This window comes from Dermacentor variabilis, chromosome 3, assembly GCF_050947875.1.
Source record: "Dermacentor variabilis isolate Ectoservices chromosome 3, ASM5094787v1, whole genome shotgun sequence".
In the NCBI taxonomy this organism is placed as follows: Eukaryota; Metazoa; Arthropoda; class Arachnida; order Ixodida; family Ixodidae; genus Dermacentor; species Dermacentor variabilis.
In genome coordinates, this window is record NC_134570.1 from 127,035,957 (window position 1) to 127,057,007 (window position 21,051).

Sequence of the window (21,051 nt, forward strand, 5' to 3'; positions counted from 1 at the left end):
CATGTCGCGCACCACACACATCACATAAGCCCCTTTTTTACAAAGTTTTTTCTGAGGGAAAACTGCCGCTCAGTGCGCGACGTAGTTCACATAAGCTCGCAACACTACAGCCATGGTCCGTTCACGAGATTGCGCGGTAAGGTTCCGTGGCACAGTTCACTGAGCACCCTGATATAAACATTAAAGGAAAATACTAACTTAAAGAAAGCACAACAAGTGAAAAGGAAAAAAAATAGCATCGAAGACTAATAGCGTGGCATTGCGATGACACAAGCTTGCTACAGCAACAGTACCAACAAGAGGCGTAGGGTTGTACACCCCCCCCCCCCTGTATTCCACTCAAGTAGTCCGCCCTGCGAAGTTCCGCATGCTGACTTTTTGAAGGTCATCGGCAAGTTTAGTTGCTTCTATGCCCGGGTCCTCATTTGTTAGGAAGGTAGGTATAGGGGTGCCTGTCTCCTCTTCCTCCACCACGATGAATGATGCTGACTGTGGGGAACATTCCGGTTCACGCTCTTCACAGCGCTTCAGCATGTTGATATGGAACAGCTTTGTAGTATGTCCCAAGTCCAACCAGAAATCGAAGTTGCTTTTTTTTCCTGTGATCAAGAAAGGCCCCTTCCAGTGCATCAACAGTTTGTTTGCCGTCGTTGGAAGCAGGATAAGGGCACGGTCACCAACTTTCAGCTGGCGTAATTTTCTAGTAATTTTTCTGGGTCGTTTTAGATCGCGACAAGATTTCTTGTGCCAACCGTAGTGCCTTTTCCAGACGATCTCGGAGATCCAAGACATACCCATATGAAAAGAAAAGAAAGCAGCCAGACGCTTCCTGGGCCTATGCGCATATTACCAGGGATTTATTGCGGGTTTCGCACACATCGCGTCACCGCTCACCTGCCTAGCCAGAGAAGATGTCCCGTTTGTGCGTGGCGAGGAGCAGAGGCGGCATTTAGCGAGTTGCAGCACCGTATACAAACTGCGCCTGTTTTTGCACACTTTGATGTGGATGTGCCGACAATGATCCACACCGATGCCAGCAACGTGGGTCTAGGTGCCGTCCTTGTTCAGCGGCAAGACTGCACTATTCGAGTCATCGCTTACGCGAGTAGAACACTGTCACGTGCCGAGTGGAACTATTCTACCATGGAGAAGGAATGCTTGGCTGTGGTATGGGCAGTTACCAAGTTCCGCCCGTACATATACGACCGCCCATTTCACGTCATAAGTGACCAGCATTCCCTCTGTTATTTGACAAACATGAAAGATCCATCCACATGTTTGGCACGCTGAAACCTATGGCTTCAAGAGTACGACCTGACAGTGGTCTATAAATTAGGAAGGCAGCAGTTAGACGCTGACTGCCTTTCCAGATCACCGATCGAGTAGTCAGGCGGAGATGACAAATCCGCAGGCTATTTAGGAGTTGTTGATGCGGCCATCATCTCTCACCAACAGCAAGAGGACCAGGAGCTCGAATCACTAATTCATTCCTTAGAAGGCCGCACCACAAACAAGCCCGGATTGTTCTCAAGGCACCTGTCATTTTTCTGCATACGCAACAGTGTTATTTTTAGGGGGAACTTCTCTTCAACCGGGAAGCAATATCTACTAGTCGTCCCTAAAAGTCTCCGCAATGAAATCTTGCAGGCCTCTCACGATGAAGCTACCTCAGGCCACCTAGGCTACACAAGAACATTAGCACGGATAAATGAGAATTACTACTGGCCACGGCTCGCAGCACAGGTGAAACACTACGTTCGAACGTACCTTGACTGTCAGCGACGAAAAGTGCCACCTACGAAACCTGCCGGGCTATTACATCCCGTTACAGTGCCGGAAACCCCGTTTGCACAAACTGGAATGGACCTTTTGGGCGCATTCCCAATATCTGCTGCCGAAATAAGTGGATCATAGTTGCGACAGATTACCTCACGCGATATCCTGAAACCAAGGCACTTCCGAGCAGCACAGCAGTCGAGGCTACAGAGTTCTTCTTCAAAAACGTCGTCCTGAGGCACGGTGCTCCAGCGGTCATCGTAACCGTCAGGTGAACCGCGTTCAGGGCTGAACTTTCGCAAACTGTGCTCACCTGCAGTGGCACGGCACGCAGAAGGACGACACTCTATCACCTGCAAAGTAATGGACTTACGGAGCGCCTCAACAACACTCTTGCAGACATGCTGTGCATGTATGTTGATGTGGAACACAATACCTGGGTCCAAATATTACCCTACGTAACGTTTTCTTATAATACGGCTCAGCAAGAAACAAAAAAAATGACGCCATTCAGTTTCCTCCACGGTCGAGCAGTGACTACAATGCTGGATGCTATGCTTCCTCGTGATTCCAGCGATACCGAGAATGACGCGGCAGATTCTACAGAGCGCGCCGAAGAAGCAAGACAGCTCGCGCGCGTTCGCATAGCTAGCCAGCAAGACCGTGATGCCCGACGTTACAATAAACACCATCGATGCGTCGTCTACCAGCCCGGCCAAAGAGCCTGGGTTTGGGCTGCAGTACGCCGCCGACACCTCGCGGAGAAACTTCAACCAGGGTTGGCAAATTTGGCTACTTTGCGCCAAATTGGCTACTTTTTTAGGCTGTTGGCGGGAAAAAAGTCTTGGCTACTTGGCTACCTTTTGGCTACTTTTTAAACAGCTTGACCATTGTAAACATTGGATAGAAAGTTCTGTAGCTCATATGCAGTAAGATTAGCAAATATTTAGGCTAACGCACGACCACGGCACTTCAAGTCTTTTCAAGCTGGTCCACCATCATCCTCAATCTGACTCGGGCGCTTTCATTTCATGCAAAGCATTTCGCTCTAGTGACGACACAGCGTGTTCCATCTTCGCATTGACGTTCCGCGTCAGGCCTGCTACACATTGTGCTTCGAATTTCGTAGTTCTGGCAACCCGCCGGCAGCCAGATGGGAGCCAGCTAGTTCCGGTCCTGATAGGAAGTCATGTGAGCTGGGATCCTAAAACAACCCGAAGCTGCCCGAAGTTTGCAAAATCGAACACTGGCCGCAGGATAAATGTAAACATGCTACCAGTATGGCAGCGGCCGCTGTGGCCGGCGCGCTCTCGACGTAGTTGGTCCGTTTATGCGTTGCGATCTTGAAAATATACAGCTGTATTCGGAAATACGATCACTTTTGCGAGATTCCACGCGAAGCCACCAGGCATGTCACTTTGCACAGCGTAACAAACAGCCTGCGCCATGTCCGCTGCCAAAACGCAAAATCGCACGTAAATTATCGCGAAAGCGATCGCTCGAGGATGCCTCCAGCTTTGACACTCGTCCAGAGATGACTGCCAATATTAAGTCAAACATTTACACATGAACTGGAGCTGTGGCTCTGATTTGTTACAATATTCTAGTCATATTACATGCTGATAAAAGCGCTGTTCGCTGTAGTAATTTATACACGCTTCATAACATTTTTTGTATGTTCCTACATTTACTGAAAGCAGCTTTAAGTGTTGGCTGTGATAATGTCTTCAGAGTTGCTCAATAAATGAAAATGCATAGTTTTTCCATAACGTGGCTGCTTTCTTGGCTACATTTATGTATTTGGCCAAAGTTGGCTGCTTTTGTGGATACTTCCCGGTATTTTTTGGCTACTTTTCATATTTTGGACCTGGCAACCCTGATTTCAACGCCGATACTTCGGACCATACAACGTTCTACGACGCCTCAGCGATGTCAACTCTTTAGTCGCTCCTGACAGCCCATCCTGCTCGAGGCACTGTCAGGACCTGCCTGAGACTGTGCGCGTGGTGCGCATGGAACTTGGACATTGGACAATGGACATGGACACTCTCCAATGGACATTGGAACTTGGACAATGACATGGACACTCTCTGGGTCGCTGGACACCGGGTGCTACTCGCCAAACATCGGGACGATGCTCCTTCTGGAGGGGGGCAAATGCCGCAACGCCATCTGTGGCCAACCACGCTGGCGACGACCTTGTGTGCACAGGCTAAGTGCCAGAAAGGAAGAAGCCTGAACTGAGCGCGTGTCCTATTTGTCTCAATAAAAATACCGCTCTCCGCCCTTGTCTCCAGTGAGCCGTGACTATATATATATATATATATATATATATATATATATATATATATATATATATATATATATATATATATATATATATATATATATATATATATATATATATATATATTGTAATGAAGAAGAGCACAAGAACAAGGCCAGCCAGATCTCGGACGACATCGGCACCTTCGCATCAGAACGGCGAAAGGATCCGTGGGTGGCCTCTCTTTTGGATCTCCTTTCGGGCTCGCCTGCATCTCCCATCTCCCGCTCCCTGCGTCGCCAGGCTGTCCATTTTGCTGTCCGGGATAAACTCTTGTATCGACGGAACTACCAGCCCGATTGTCGCAAGTGGCTCCTGGTTATCCCTAGGACTTTGCGTTCCGACATGTGCGCGTCTTTCCATACTGACCCACATTGTGCACACGCAGGCGTTTTGAAGACGTATGAGCGCCTGCGGCAACGTTACTACTGGCGAGGAATGTTTCCTTTATCCAAAAGTTTGTCCGCTCGTGCCCGCAATGGCAACGCCGCAAATCTCCGCCTCATGCGGCCCATGGTTTATTACAGCTTCTTCCGTGGCCTGCTCGTGCCTTCGACCATGTGGGAATTGACCTGTACGGGCGGCTACCACTAACACCCGCTGGAAAACGATGGATTATTGTCGCAGTTGATCACCTTAAACGCTATGCCAAAACCGCTGCTCTACCTGCAGCGACCGCCAGTCACGTTGCATCCTTTCTGCTCCATCGTTTCATTCTTCGTCATGGCCCACCTCGGGAGCTGCTGAGTGATAGAGGCCGTGTGTTTCTGTCGCAGGTGGTTGAAGCTCTGCTTGCTCAATGCCGCATAGTTCACCGGACCACCACGGCGTACCATCCTCAAACTAACGGACTTACAGAGCGTTTCAATCACACCCTTGGTGATATGCTCGCCATGTACGTTTCATCGGAGCATACAAACTGGGACATCATCCTCCCATTTGTCACGTACGCATATAATACGGCTACACAAAGTACCACGGGATTCTCTCCATACTTTCTTCTCTACGGTCGCGATCCTTTCCATGCCATCAATACGGTTTTGCCTTATACTCCAGACGCGTCAGAATGTGCTCCCGTTTCAACCGTCGCCCGATAGGCCGACGAATACCGTCGATTAGCCCGAAAGTTCACCTCCGCTGACCAACAACGACAAAAAGCCAATCGTGATGGTGACACTACGAATCCGAACTTCGCTCCCGGCCCCATTGTCTTGTTATTCGTGCCTTCTACCACGCCTGGACTTTCAAAAAGACTTCTCTCGCAGTATGATGGGCCATACCGCATCGTCGAACGGACCTCTCCGGTTAACTATGTCACGGAGCTGCTTACATCGACATCCGACAAGCGCCGCCGTGGACGGGACGTTGTTCACGTGCGCCGCCTGAAACAATTCTATGCCCCGCTCGTCTCGACGTCGCAAGTCGCCAGAATGGCTCCACTTTTGCACCGGGGGCAATTGTAATGAAGAAGAAGAGCACAGGAACAAGGCCAGCCAGATCGTCTCTTCCATGCCTGCTGTGCAACCAGTGGGCTAGCCGGATCGACAGTGCTATGCACGAGCGTGAACCGTTCGGGCAACCAGCTGTTCCTGCTTTTCGTCACCTGCCTCCTCGGTTACGAAGACACGTTACCCTCGGAAATGTTCAGTGCACCCATTACAATATATATGGGCATGTTCAGATAAGAACGGTAATCGAGGTCCCATGACCATTTTTTGTTTTCAATAAAATTTTTATATCTGATGGGCAAATGTGTCCACACAAAGGAATGAACGTTAGTTTTGCAAGAAACTTCGTAGTTTTCTCGGAAAAAAATCGTATGTCACAAGAGGTGGAGAACGTCGTTTTTGCCACTTCGCAAAGTTGCAAGTTTGGAGCCTCACTGCATGCACAATAAATTTTTTCCGCACATAAGTATTTTTTCGTGACCTCTTTGCAACATGTACTATACGAACAAATAAAAAAACATTTTCTCGCTGTGTCAATCTTCTAAATAAAAAAGCCCAAACTTCGCTTCCGGAGCTATTCGGTGCAAAAAAGGCACTTTTCAGGGCAGCCTCAGGGCAAGATGCGTAAAGATCTCCACACTGAATCTCTTTCTCAGTATTTTCCAGCTACTTTTACTCACTTTAGGCAAGTTTTGTAGTTTTACACTTGATAGATATTTTTCAATATGGCCTCAAATTCGGCCGAAGATCAAAAACGTCAAAAAAGTGACAACTTTGACTTCGATTAAAAAAAAAACATCTTCGTCGAATTTCATTAAAATTTGCCTGGATAATCCTCAATACTCGATAATATTAGGGTACCAAAAAAGTGTTGCATTATATTGTTTTAAAGTATGAAAATGAATACAAAACTGAGTTCATGATTTCAATCCCTACGATTGCTCAGTATTTTCTCTTAGGATGCGCTATCGTGAGAAGCTGGATTTAGTATTGTATTTTTGTGGGTAACATTTAAACGCTACAGTTGCTGAGTTCATAAGTGTAATTTTTAAGTGTTTTTTTTTTCTTACAATCAAAGGTCTAAAGCTCCTATTCGCTTTCGTACTCTTCTAACAGTGGGACTTAACTTACTGTAAGCATAGTTGAGAACGTTATCTTGGAGTGACGTGTGGTTAGTGGTCGTTTATGCAAACATTTAATGCACCCGTCGCTACTCTCAAGATGCCTTTAACGAGCTGCCGCCGCTCCATGGATGAACCGCGCTTGGCAGCCGCTCCGATAGCTATATAACGCCCGGCGCGGCCCTGAATTTCATAGCACCATGTGTGCCGCCACCGAACCAAGGCTTTAGCCGCCGCTATCATCTTTCCACCGCAACGCACCGAACGCCTGGCAGTTATACCTCAGCCTTGGACCTTCGACCGAGACAGGCCCGATGAGCGGACGTTGTTCGAATCTCGAGTTTCGCGTGTCGTTTTGCAGGCCTGGTAGAGTGCGGTTACGGTGTGTCCTTCAACCGTTACTTTCATGTTAACGGCTGACGTCGCCGGCGGAGTGGCGGAGTCCGAGTGACGCATAGCTCGACGGCTGAGCGTCTCTCCGGAGCTGGGGAGAGACGCTCAGGGTCTCGGGGCGAGCCGTCCCGCTCGCGGTGCCTCGGGGACCCCCGGCTGGGGGCGGCGGTTCGGGCCAACGTACGTGCTGTGGAGCAGTGTTTAGGCACGTCTGACCTCGACGAGCGCGCGTGGTGTTCTCTGGTAGAGGGTGGGGTCGTTTTCTGTACTCACGTGGTTTCTCTGCGCTCGAGGGCTCCCACGACAAGCATTCTTGGTATCTCAGTCTCAGCTCGTACGCCAGACCGAACCAGCGTCAGTGTCGACGGCGGGCAGCCTGTGTTAAAAATCCATCCATCTGTCCATCTCCTTTTTTTGGAAAAGCAGCCCTGGGCCCTGCATCCATCGCCTGCTCTTCTGTCCCACGATAATCTTCGGAAGCGGTGAGCTTTTGCATTCATGAAGAGATTTCCGCGGCGAACGTTTTGTGCCGACTACTCAAAAAGGCACAAACAGAGAATTGAAAAAGGACGTAATTTTCGCAGTGTAAAGACACTCAATGTCGCTGCTCTCAAAAAAGTCCTACTTCCCGAAGAAGCTCTCCGAGTACGAGAAAGTGACTTCATCTGTCAGAATTGTTACCGTCGGTTCAAAGAAGACATAGATAATATGCAGGCAGAGTCGACCGAAACATTCGAAGAATTCCGCCCTGGAGAAGAAATCGTAGAAAATTTAAACTCCAGTGTCAGCCTTACCTCCGAAATCTCGCCCCTAAAGCCACCGAGCGCTCTAAAAAAACGCCTCAGACTTTCCTATGCAAAGCGAAAGCAGGAAGAGGTGGCCAGAGCTATGGTGACGAAAATACGATCAGGGATACAGGCAGCATATAATATCCCAGAGACTTCGCGTGCGTCGCAAGAAAAGTGTGCGCAATGCAGCAGCTGGGAAGACAACCTACATTCTGCCTACAATAGGTGTACGTCCTTTCAAGAGCGTTGCCAGCTGCTGACACTGCTACCACGCAACCTAACTGTGAAATATGTGCAGGAAGTTATTCCAGAGGCAACGAGGTACGTTATTCAAAAATCGAAGAAGATGGTGGATGAAGACGGCGTATGGTCAACACAGGAGCGATATACAAGATGTAAGCTACAACACGAAGACATTACCACCGTTTTAGAATATTACACCATGGATGAACTCGATTGCTCTAGACAGACACCGAACAAAAAGGATGTTGTGAGAATCGAAAAGGAGGGAGAGAAGGAATGGGTACCTAAACGGTTCATGACACGGTCCTTGCGAGAAGCATTCCGCCTCTACAAGCAAGCTCACCCTGCCTCCCAGGTTGGCCTCACAAAATTCATATCCTTGCGTCCTAAGTGGGTGAAATGCTCGCCACAGTGGCAAGTGTGTGTCTGCGTGTGCTGTGCAAACTTTCAGTTGTGCCTCGTGGGACTGCAGAACGCCTCTGGAAGGTCGCTTTCTCCCGACGATATGCAGAGTCTCTGCGTATGCCAGGAACCTACTGCGTCATGTTTCCTCAGGAATTGTGAGCACTGTCCACAAGATGGCATTTTCACTTTGGAAAATTTTGACATGAGCAGCGAGGACGAGGTGTTGATTGCTTCATGGGAATACGGTGAGCTAGTTAAAAAAACTCTGACCGCTTCATCATTTATGAGAGAATTTCTAAGAATGACCATGAAATGGATTCCCCACAACTATATCAGATCTGTGCAAGCAAAAGCAATACATGAAGAAAAACAGAGCTGCGAGAGAGGTGCAATTGTTTTGCATTTTGATTTCGCCGAAAACTGGACAGTTGTGCTTCCAGACGCAGTACAAGCGTACCATTGGCAGAAAAAGCAGGTCACCGTGTTTACCTGCGTTGTCACGTCAAGAAAATCGACTCAGAACTACGCCGTTATTTCCGACGATATGTCTCATGATTCAGCTCATGCATGTTTGGCTCTGTCAAAAATCAAAGCACACCTCGAAGACAACGCGCCAATCTACACCAAGATAACACATGTGAGCGACGGGGCTCCCGCTCACTTCAAGAATAAATATCAGTTTCATGAGCTACAACGCAGTGAATGTCAAGAGATGAAATGGATGTTTTCGGCCACTGGACATGGCAAAAATGCTTGCGACGGCGTTGGTGGCCTTGTGAAACATCGAGCATCACACCACAACTTGCGGAAGCCTGCAAGTGAGGCCATACAAACAGCCAGCGGCTTCGTGGACGCAATTCAAGGAACGCTAAAGAATATCACCATTCTGGAGCTCCCACAGAGGGAGCTTGCAGACTTTCGCGAAATGAAGAAGGAAGAATGGAAAACGGCAAAGAAAGTGCCTGGAGTTCAGACACTCCACATGTGGAAGTACGTTCAATCAAATGAAGGCAGTGCATCCTACGTGGCATCCACCGCTGCTTCGGAATGGAAGAGACTGTGATCTGGTTTGTGCTTCGGGCACGACAATATAATGTGCGCATACCGAAGTCAACTGCTGCCGTTTATTTCTTCTTACGATTTTCTGAATTGCAATCTGCACATAAAGCAGCATTCCATTTGTAAATTGTGTCCCTATTAAAACTCCTGCTGATTAAAAACCTTGCATATCAATTGTCCCCCTCAGAAGACGACGTTTTGTCTCCTGACAGTGCCCTCTCGAACCATTGAACACAGAGGTAAACAGATGCAGGTGCGGACACGTCGGCTTCAGAAACACATTAATATTCATTTTTATATATAAAAACTTTTCTAAGCGCCGATAAATGATCTAATATTTTTAAAGAATCGATTACATACCAATGTAACTTACTATGATAAATTAGGCAATACAAAAAACGTTTGACCGCCGCCAGCCAGTTCTTGAGACATCAGGTGAAATAGCGAATTTATTCCCATTTTGACGCATCAAGAACGCCGCTAACAAGCGAGTAGAAGCTCTACAAACATTGAGGATGGTTCGGATATTGTGGTAAATAAAATGTAACCAAGTTCAGTGAGTGCTAGAACAAATTTCGGAGAGTTACTATTTCTAAGAGGCAGTAATAAGCAACTCTAGATAACAGAATCATAAACTCAGTTTTGTATTCATTTTCATACTTTAAAACAATATAATGCAACACTTTTTTGGTACCCTAATATTATCGAGTATTGAGGATTATTCAGGCAAATTTTAATGAAATTCGACGAAGATGTTTTTTTTTTAATCGAAGTCAAAGTTGTCACTTTTTTGACGTTTTTGATCTTCGGCCGAATTTGAGGCCATATTGAAAAATATCTATCAAGTGTAAAACTACAAAACTTGCCTAAAGTGAGTAAAAGTAGCTGGAAAATACTGAGAAAGAGATTCAGTGTGGAGATCTTTACGCATCTTGCCCTGAGGCTGCCCTGAAAAGTGCCTTTTTTGCACCGAATAGCTCCGGAAGTGAAGTTTGGGCTTTTTTATTTAGAAGATTGACGCAGCGAGAAAATGTTTTTTTATTTGTTCGTATAGTACATGTTGCAAAGAGGTCACGAAAAAATACTTATGTGCGGAAAAAACTTTATTGTGCATGCAGTGAGGCTCCAAACTTGCAACTTTGCGAAGTGGCAAAAACGACGTTCTCCACCTCTTGTGACATACGATTTTTTTCCGAGAAAACTACGAAGTTTCTTGCAAAACTAACGTTCATTCCTTTGTGTGGACACATTTGCCCATCAGATATAAAAATTTCATTGAAAACAAAAAATGGTCATGGGACCTCGATTACCGTTCTTATCTGAACATGCCCATATATATATATATATATATATATATATATATATATATATATATATATATATATATATATATATATATATATATATATATATATATATATATATATCCGCCGTGGTTACTTAGCGGCTATGGTGTTGGGCTGCTAAGCACAAGGTCGCAGGATCGAATCCCGGCCACGGCGGGCTCATTTCGATGGGGACAAAATGCGAAAACACCCGCGAACTTAGATGTAGGGGCACATTAAAGAACCCCAGGTGGTCGGAATGTCAGGAGTCCCCCACTACAGCGCGCGTCATTATCAGAAAATGACTTTGGCACGTAAAACCCGATAATATATATATATATATATATATATATATATATATATATATATATATATATATATATATATATATATATATATATATATATATATATATATATATATAACGCAATGTGAACGCACGCGCGCACGCGCAGTTATATAGCATCCACCTGCCTGCGTATTTCTTTCTGTATTACATGGGCACCACCACTTCTATGACATTTCCGTTTATGCACGATACACTTTCCCAGAGCATTCGTGCTTCCACCATTCATCGAGGGCGCCACACTTTATCGACCACCAGCTCGACAGAGAGCGCGCTTGGGCCGTTGCTTGGCCGTTGCAGCTTATGGTAACGTTGTTTTTCTGCAGTGTGTCTTCGAGCTTTCGTTCTCCTTAGCTTCATAACATTTTTTGGGTATTCTGTGGTCATGCATGGCTTTTATGACTCAATGGCCATATTTCGAATAGGATGGAATATATGTTTCATCTGCAGTGATGTTCAATATCAGATGTCAAATGTGTTATCTCATTTCTAGTTGGACTATGAATAGAACACGGGCATGTTAGCCCAAAGTATATTTATTTAGCAAAAAGGCGCTCAAGCCCAATCCGTGAAATGGACTACGCCTTACGTGATAGGACGTTGATAATTACGAACAGTAGCAGACGAAATTTATTGCCGCGAACATTATTACCTTCTGATATTTTAGTTATTATTTCTTTATTTTATTTATTTATTCATACTGGAGGCCAACATACTGGCCCATGCAGGAGGGGCAATACAGATGACAAGTTAATCACAATGCAAGAATGATAATAATAAAAATATACATATAAACAGAGAATAAAAAGGATCCAGCCCACAGCCACGTTACAAAAATCAAAATCCTTGCCTTCGCACAGGAACTTCAAGAAAGGGAATTGCACGTTTTAACTTATATGTGGATGAAAAACGCTGTGCCAAAGAACAATCGCGCACTAAACGTAATAAAACACAGGAAATTTCAAATAAAACACGAGAAAATAGAAATACTGCTTATGGTTGTGTTATTTTATGTGACCAATAGTTTTCCAACTCATTTGTGAAGTTCCCCGATTGAAGTACGTCAACAGCGAGGGAATTTTATTCGTTTATAGTACGCGGACAAAACTATTCATGTGAGATTTTGTTTTAGCAAATAATGACGTAAGAGAAAAGTTGTGTCTATGTTTTGTTTTTTGTGCAATAGGAGGCGTTACATAATGAGGCATTTGAAGCCCGATTTTTCCATTTAGGATGCTATGTAGAAACTGGAGACGACAAGCTTTACGTCTGTGTTCTAGTGAACTGATATTATTGCTAAGCATTAGTAAGGACGGGGATTCCTCTCTTTTATATTTTAAAAAGATAAACCTAACGGCCTTCCTTGGTACACGTTCCGAATTCATGATGTACTTTTTGGTATGAGGATTCCATACAACCTCCGCGTATTCGTTTCAATTGCACGAATGTGTTATATGCTAAAATTTTTGTGTTTACCGGTGCCTTCATAAGTTTCCTTTTCAAGAACCATAATTTGCGCAAAGCTGCTGAACATGTAACGGAAATATGGTCTGACCGGGAGAATCTGTTAGTGAGTGTGACGCCTAAGTATTTGTATTTATCAACATCAGTTATTTTTGTGTCGTTCTTATATAGTAAAAAAATTAAGTCCTTTTTATTTTTATTAGTAAAAAATTAAAGCCTGCTCAAAGAGTAAGCGAATATTTTTAGCCCTGATATTGAGATTTTGTCGCCACGTCACTGCCCCACACGTCCACAGTGAGAACGTCGAATTTCAATATCTGATAAACACCATGCACACGCTTTCGAGAGCACAGTCATTTCGGCAGCAGGTATATCCATAATTGTAATTACTATTGCAAACTTCTGAAGGTATACTTAAACACGTTAAGGGTAGTCCGCCCAAATAAACATTGGCAGCAGAGTAAAAGATGGATGTTGCCGATAAATGAGGTGGGATCTGGACGTCCAGACCACTGGGTGCGAAGTCAAGGATCATGAAACACTTTTTTCTTGAAACCTCAGCAACACGTACGAACGAAGCACTGCTTTTCAAGGAAGATAATTATGCACTTACATCGACAGAAATATGAAGAATGAAATGTTTAGTTTGTTCCGCCTTAAATTATTCGTGTCGCTTAGCGAGGGCGACCTCTGCCAGATTCTGCCTAACAAATACTTCATTTTCTTCGACTGACATACTTATCATACCATTGTAAGAGTAGCTTCTAACGGCGTTACGTAACCGCCCAGAATGGATGGACTAGCAGTAACGAGATCAGAGAACCCATGAAATGCAACAGCTTCCTCCTTTGCAAGGGTAAAAGGGCTATGCACACTTGGGCAAACTTGAGCGCACTAGTAATTTATGCATAGAGTGAACTGCCCCATGCCAAATCTCTATCGTCTGCGCGAAGCTGGAGTCAGCTACAGCCGGTCGGTAGGTCAGAATTTGCCAAGTAGACCTCCCTTAGAAATATGCGGGAGCTATATTTGGAAGCTGTTCTATAGCTGGTGCCTTTAAATCCACGATTAGCATAACTGCCTTATTCAGGATCCTATTAGCGTATTTGCCGGATCTTAGTGCGTACATTTCTTGATAAAGATGTGCGTTCAAATTTCCATGCGCGTTACAATCGCAGCTAATTCAGCTAAAAAAAACGAAACCAATTCTTACTAAAATAAAAAGCTCAGTGCAAGGTGGCTAAGCACAGTGCCATCAAACGGACGTCTTCTTTTTTCTGCCTTTGTTTGGAGTCTCAATTTTCCAGTTTGCTCTGCGGGCGCCATTTATAACGCATTACATGGACCTGATGATGATTTTCTGAGGTCGGTAGAGAGCGAAAAGGAGGTGTCGTCGGACTCCAATAGCGACTAACCGCGAAGATTCGGTTGTGTGTGAATTTCCGTCAATAAAGTTGGTTTAATACGTGAGCGTCCAGTCAAATTTCTTTACTTTATGTGCACGCTAGAATCGGCACCAATGAATTGTTTTGGATGTTTGGGGGTAATATAACTGTGCGTTACATTCGGGGGCGCGGTAGAGTCGTGCGAATACGGTGTTCTTTTGGGACAGCATTCGGGGCGAGCTCCACCACTACAAAGGTAGGCGCCACCGTCGCCGTGACGTGGCATGAAAGATGGTGTGGACACAGCGGCCGCGTCGGCTGCTTCGGAAGCTCCGAAGCAAGCTGAAAACGAAAGTTTAAAGTCCCACCTGCGCCGCGGTTCTGAATAAGTGGTGAGGCTTTACCATCTTGGGTGTCTGCTTGACAACCCTTGAAAGTACTATAATATGTAGTGGCTGCTTGTGGAGGCGTGCAGCATGACAGGCTACTGCTCGGTGCCGCAGAGCCGGACGTACGCAACGGATCCCGGTGTCAGCCTTGTTCACACGTAACCGCAGGGCAAGGAGCTGCGTGAAGCTTGGCTCGCGAAACTTAGAACCGGTAGGCATCCATCGGCATATACAACTCGGGTATGCAGTAAGCACAGACGCGAGTAACATTTCTGCTACGGCGCCGGGACTGCGCGATGTTCGGTGTGTAGCAGAAAACGCGCACTGAGAGAGACACTCGCCGGCGTCCGCTGCCCGGCTGTCATTGCGGCTTGCTCCATGAACATGTTCATTCTAGATACTGGTAAGCTCAATGGAACGTAAAGAGAGCGGTAAGACGCACATTAAAAAAAGCCATGGCATATGATCACGTTTGTGTTATGAATTATTGCACTGGATTACGAAAAAGAAGCAGAGGGAAATCGCACGCTGTGAAGACCGATAAACATACAGCGCGACGCAACTTTAGAAATAATATTGAAATGTCCGAGAATTTAGAAGACAAAAAAAGGTCGAATCCTCGCGACGCCACATCACAGTCGCCGTATACGCGTCGAAGTCTATAACGAAATTAGTTTTGAACAGTTCTGATAGCGTCCGGGCAATAATGGTTGTTGTGTGCTGTCATATGCTTATATGCTGCGGCCTAATGGTCACGGCACGGTGCGAAAACGCGTTCACAGCGAAAGCAAAACTTTCTGCGCGGACATGCATGCAGACGCGCAGTCGGTCGTTGCGAACCCGTGCGATCGCTGCACTAAGGCTTTATACTGTTATGCCCCATTTGGTTATACCCATAGACCACTATAAGAATATATTTCACATAGTTTACTCTCAGCGTCTGCCTACCTTTCACGCAAGAAGCCGGTTCGGGAGACTCCATCGCAGCCACCGCGCGCAGTGGCGCTCAGTGTACGTATTCGGTAAAGAGATAGCGTCTCTAAACAATTCTGTGCTTGCAGTTTGCCCAAGATTATTATATCTACAATCAAAAACTTCCCTCGTTTTTACAGTACCTACATAAATGTCCAGGAGGACTACCGCGTGGTGTTTTTATTGAGCGCCGCAAGCGAAACCTATGAGGAGCACGCCGCGTGATCCCTCATACTACGCAAGGGGGGTGCTTCCGACAGATGGCGATTCCGTAATTTCTCGCCCCCAATAGTGTTTTCCGCATGTCTTTACAAAAAATTCGTTCACTGCTTAAGACCCTGAGAAGTTTGGAAAGTATGAGACGTACGTGACTCAAAGAAGGGTCTGTTCACCGCCAGATGCATCACTTTTCCAACAAGCTCGTAACAAGTTGACTTCACGCGCGAGTTGGTGACACGACGTCTTCCAAAAAGCAGCTCTGGCACTGTATACGTCACCAGCTGCCGGTAGATGCTCCAGGCAACCAGGTATCTCAGTCCGTTTTCACCCACAGCCTCGTTCTCGAACAGCTTCACAAGAATATCGGTCGCCAGTGGATCATGTTTAATATAGTCCAAAACATTATAAGTGCCGTTGGTGTACGTAGAAATAAAGGCGTTCCATTCATCTGGATAGTATAAAAGGATAAGAAAACAGCAAGAGCTTATCGTTAGTGTAGAAACGAGAACAAGACCAACTAAGGGGCCTGGATATTTATGTACAACCATACGAAGCCAAGAATAATAAAGCAAGGCAAGCATAGAGGGAGTTATTTGCAGTGTTTAATTGAAGTCTAGAAGTGATAAGATAAAGATGAATGAAAGCAGACCAAAAAAGCTTCCTGCCATTTTTTAACACTAGCGGCCAGTATCTGCTAAGTTTAAAGCTGTTAACACATTCGCCGCCATAATGTTGAGTGGCTTTAGCCAAAACTGCCAGGTTGTTGTTATCTTGTGAACATAAGTACCAAGACTGAGGGTTCGGTCACCACGCATTGCAAGTCGTGTTGTTTTCTTTTCGTGTAATTCCATTACAACCTACAAGCACGTTCACTTGTACTTTGGTTGGCTGTATTATCTGTTCGCTTCATAGATGACCGCCGCGGTATCACACCATCATATTAGTTATTGGCGCCTATTCTGCGAAGTCCCTTCTACGTAACTTCCTTTTTAAAAGCACTTCTTGTTGGGCTAGTTGGTAGCTATTCAATATAAAATATGAAGACGCCAAATAAACAGACACACACAAGAGAAGAAAACGACAAAACGGGAGGCGCCCTGTCCCGTTTTCTTCTCTTGTGTGTGTCTGTTTATTTGGCGTCTTCATATTTTATAATGAGTAACTTCCTTTATTATATATTCGTCAAGCAAGCACCTTTTTTCGTATCATCAGGCAACAAAAAGACTCGACAGCTTAAATTGTACGTAGCTAATTGGGATATGTGTGAAAGAGCGCTCACATGTTGCGATACGTTGAACAACTAGTCAGTGTGTACTAATGTGATTAGCTTCACTGCTATACTATTCACCCAAGTACAATGCATGCACTGGTTTGGTAACCCTTGATCGAAAAGTCGCAGCGAAGAAAAATGCTTGTCTGTGTAAACCCCATGAGCAAGATTATCTTTTGCAACACCGTGAAGGCTTGAGCTAGTCGGTACATACTGGGCAGGGGAACAGCGCCAAAAGACAAAGGACAAGGAAGGGCAACACACACCAGCGCTCGCTGACGAGCGAATCCTTTATTAAGAAAGGAGCAGAAATATATACCCAAACAGAACACAGGTACATCACTGCGCATGACCAAGAAGAATGAGACACCGATGAGATTTCCCCAAAATTATTGTGAGGAAATCTGTGACGCTTCTAATATCGCAGCGAATGGTGCATCTCGCGTCAACACTCCTTCCATGGCCTTGACTGAAGCACAACTAATTTATCTTAACAACCAGGTCAATTCTAAAGAATGAAATCCGTGACTAGTTCACCTTGGTCATGCGCTGTGCTTTTTACCTATGCTATATATATACCTATGCTTTTTAGGTATATGTTTGTTTTCCTTTCTTAAAACTTCGCAGGACGCTCAAGCTTCCTCTTTAAAAGTGGAATGCGATAGCATTCAAAGCTCGCTGACTGATTCTAAGGCTTCCCGCCAACTGGAGCCTGTGTAACTGTAAAGTTTATTAGGAAACCGTGGCCGCGAAGACTAGTAGACTATGCACGAAGACGGGCTTTCTGGTACAAAGGCGGCCTTTCGCGTAGGCCGCAATAAGAGCGATATGACGGAGGCGAGCGCCATCTATTGCTCGGAACCGGGCGCACCGCTTCGTGAGCTCCAAGATGATCGCGCGCCGGCGCCCGCAAATGGCGGACGCGGTGCCCGGTCTATAAATCGTAAAAGCGCTGGAATAGAGGTTTCTCTGAGTTTTCTCGTAACAGAATTACGTTTTCTGGTATAGAGAAATTACAATACGATGCTGTAATGTCTGTAGGTTGTGGGGAAGGCGTACTTTACGATTTTTCTACGTATTTCAGCTTTAGAAATTCGGTTAGTTCGGCAACTTCCTTGCACCCCCTGGAGCGCCTGAGTATGCGCGGTTCGATTATTAGAGCGCAGCTCTTTGGCGTCTGTTCCTGGGTTTCGCGTCGTCGTCGGCGTTGTCGTCGGCCTCGTAACCAGCTCCGCCCCCCTTTCATCCCCCCAGCGCTAGCAGCGACCGACTGATACCGCTGGATGCCGCTGACGCCGCTAGAGAGTCAAGATAACGTGACTGCATAGAACACCGTCGCCGCCATGCAGAAAGAGGAGGAAAGGGTCCCCCCCCCTGTTCTTGCGTGGCGGATAGGGTGCTCTTCAGTTGCCGACGCGCCGGTTATTTCACGTAGGCCCCGGCACGTCGACGAATACGTGACCACCTTCCCACGGCTAGACCTGGTTCTTAGCGCTGCGGAAGCGAGGGTATCATATTGTTTGTGTCGGCATCGGCGGCGTTGTCCCTGAAACCAACTCCGCAGCTGGCGTTGACTCACTATCGGCGTCAGCGGCATCAGTCAGTCGCTGCTATCTCTTCCCTCCTCCCTTTATCGTGTTGTCCGCTTGCTGCGCGCGCTTCTGCCCCCATCGTTTGCCGCTGGGTGTACACGCCGCCCCCCTCCCCCCTCTTCCTGCGAGTCTCCGGTTGTCAAAGCGCCGGCTCGAACTTAATTCCTTTCTTCGCTCCTCCTCCAATGCAACCCCTGTGCGGTGGCAATCAGAGAGCCAGATCGGTGGCGGCGGATCTGTATATGTGCACCGCCCGAGCCGAAATTGCCGCTGCCGTTCGCCCTGTGCGGTGGCAATCAGAGAGCCAGATCGGTGGCGGCGGATCTGTATATGTGCACCGCCCGAGCCGAAATTGCCGCTGCCGTTCGCCACTGCGAAATTATCTGCCAGTTCTTTCTGAGCCATGAGCGAGACGACCGATGGAAGTCCTCCGTCTGCTGCTGCTGCTGCTGCTGCTGCTGCTAAACGAGCTGCCAGAGCAGAAGCCCAGCGCCGTCGCCGTCAGAATCCAGAGGTGCGTGCCGCCGAAGCAGAAGCTTACCTAGTGGAGTCTTTGTTAAAGGAATACGTGGGAAAATAAAAAAAAAATTCTGTGATAGCGCATACATGTGTTGCTCGATTTCTTTGCCTCAATCTATCGAAAAGGTGAAACAGCTCATTTGCTGCGCTCAAATTTCGCATTAGGAAGTAACGTAATCGTCGGTAATTTTTTTTTTTTTGCCATGACGACGTTCGCCGCCGGTCGTTTGCGAGGGATGCCGACGCCAGATTTTCTGCGACAAGGGGCACATAACGTCATCGCGTTATTAAAGACTTCAGTCGTCAGTCAGCCCTGACCTGTTCCCCCCTTGTTGTCAACGTTTCCGCGCTGTTCCCCAGCCGAAGAATCTGATTTATTTGCTTTATTCTACACGTTTCTCTGTATTTCCGACTGTCCTTCAATATTCGAAACAAAATGCCTGAATAAACCGAGAATTGATTATCCGAGCCGTTATTGTGGAGTAACTCACGCGTCAGGGGTGGTCGCTTGTCAAGAAATATAATGTGCTGTGGCTTTTCCGACCAATTTTCTACCTCTATGGTTCACTACTCCCGCATTTGCATACTTTGTTAAGGCCTTATGATGCACAGAGCGACTTTTGAACACCAAGCTGTTACGAAAGGTAACAAATCTACATTTTTACCCTTGTTATAAGGATGTAATTTTCAATGCTCGCGCGAAGCCGGAAATAATGAACACTACATATTTCATGGGTGATGTCTGTACTCAAGAGCTACTCGAACACCGCGCCTTGTCGTCGTTATCAGTGTAGTCACTACTGGCCCGAGTTCGCCTTCCACGGCGCCCAACTGGAGGTGTCCTTATATTAAAAAAAGTTGATTTATGCCCTATTTTCCGGTTTAGCTACTACAAGATGCTCTGTCTACAAATAAAAAACCGCCATATCATGCATTCAAAAATCACAACTTATTGAAGAAATTCTATACTAAGGTAGTAAACATTATTTTCAGTCACGTTTTAACTGGAACAGTCGCATTGCGGTATTTCACCTAGAAACATCAAAGATTCTGTGCGTCATAGATTGACACCTCCTAATTTGTCTATGAAAATTCATTCCAGGTAATTTCATCTTGTGTGAGGTAAATACTGTACTCCCTTAGCCGCACACTTTTATGCTTCCCCGTGTGATAGAGGGTCAGGGTTTCTCAATCTGTTTTTACAGCTTTTACCTGTCCTCCTCGTAACATTTTCTTGTTGCGGAATAAACTCAAGTTCAATTCAAAATAATTGCAGGACAACCCCTCTCAAAGGGACTGTTCACGATAATAAATTAGCATTCAAGCCATGCAGCGGCGAAACATATTATTAAAGCGAAATTTATCCAGATTGTGCAGTGGCCATATTGAAACTTCGGTTGCTTCGACTATATACCAAGTACTATAATTCTCCTATCGGCCCCATTTTCTATGACATACTCATGCCAAGAAAGCCGACGAGCATGACAGCGTCACGCTGACAGCATGACGAAAGCGCAATGACAAAGAAATCCCATCGATGGAGTGAAGAAAATGAAATGACGAAGAAAGCATGATGAAATAGAGAGGACAATTGTGAAATATTCACCATTGTGCAACGAAGGCCACCAGACTTACGGCATAATGACTACGATGGTGTAACAACAACGGCATCATGACAGTCCGATGACAACGTTGCAGTAGCTACAATGGAACGACCACGACAGCATTATATATATATATATATATATATATATATATATATATATATATATATATATATATATATATATATATATATATATATATATATGACGACGGTATAAGTACCAATGTCTCATATGAGCATGACGGCATGACGAAGAATACTACGACGCACGGATGACGATGGAGTAGCCAAGGAATTATCTCAATTGACCGACGTAGGTGGTAGGGGGACGATGACAAGATTACATTTACATCACAATAGCGACATGATGAGGACAGTGTGACGGCGACATCTTTATGACGAAGT

The 21,051-nt window shown here is 45.8% G+C and overlaps 1 protein-coding gene across 1 annotated transcript; it reads left to right on the top strand.

Moving 5' to 3' along the window:
• Positions 1–6,491: 6,491 nt before the first annotated feature.
• LOC142576268 (uncharacterized) lies at positions 6,492–10,206 on the top strand. Its single transcript, XM_075686315.1, has one exon. The coding sequence runs from the start codon at positions 7,563–7,565 to the stop codon at positions 9,561–9,563; it is 2,001 nt and encodes a 666-aa protein (XP_075542430.1). The 5' UTR covers positions 6,492–7,562; the 3' UTR covers positions 9,564–10,206.
• The last annotated feature ends 10,845 nt before the right edge of the window (positions 10,207–21,051 follow it).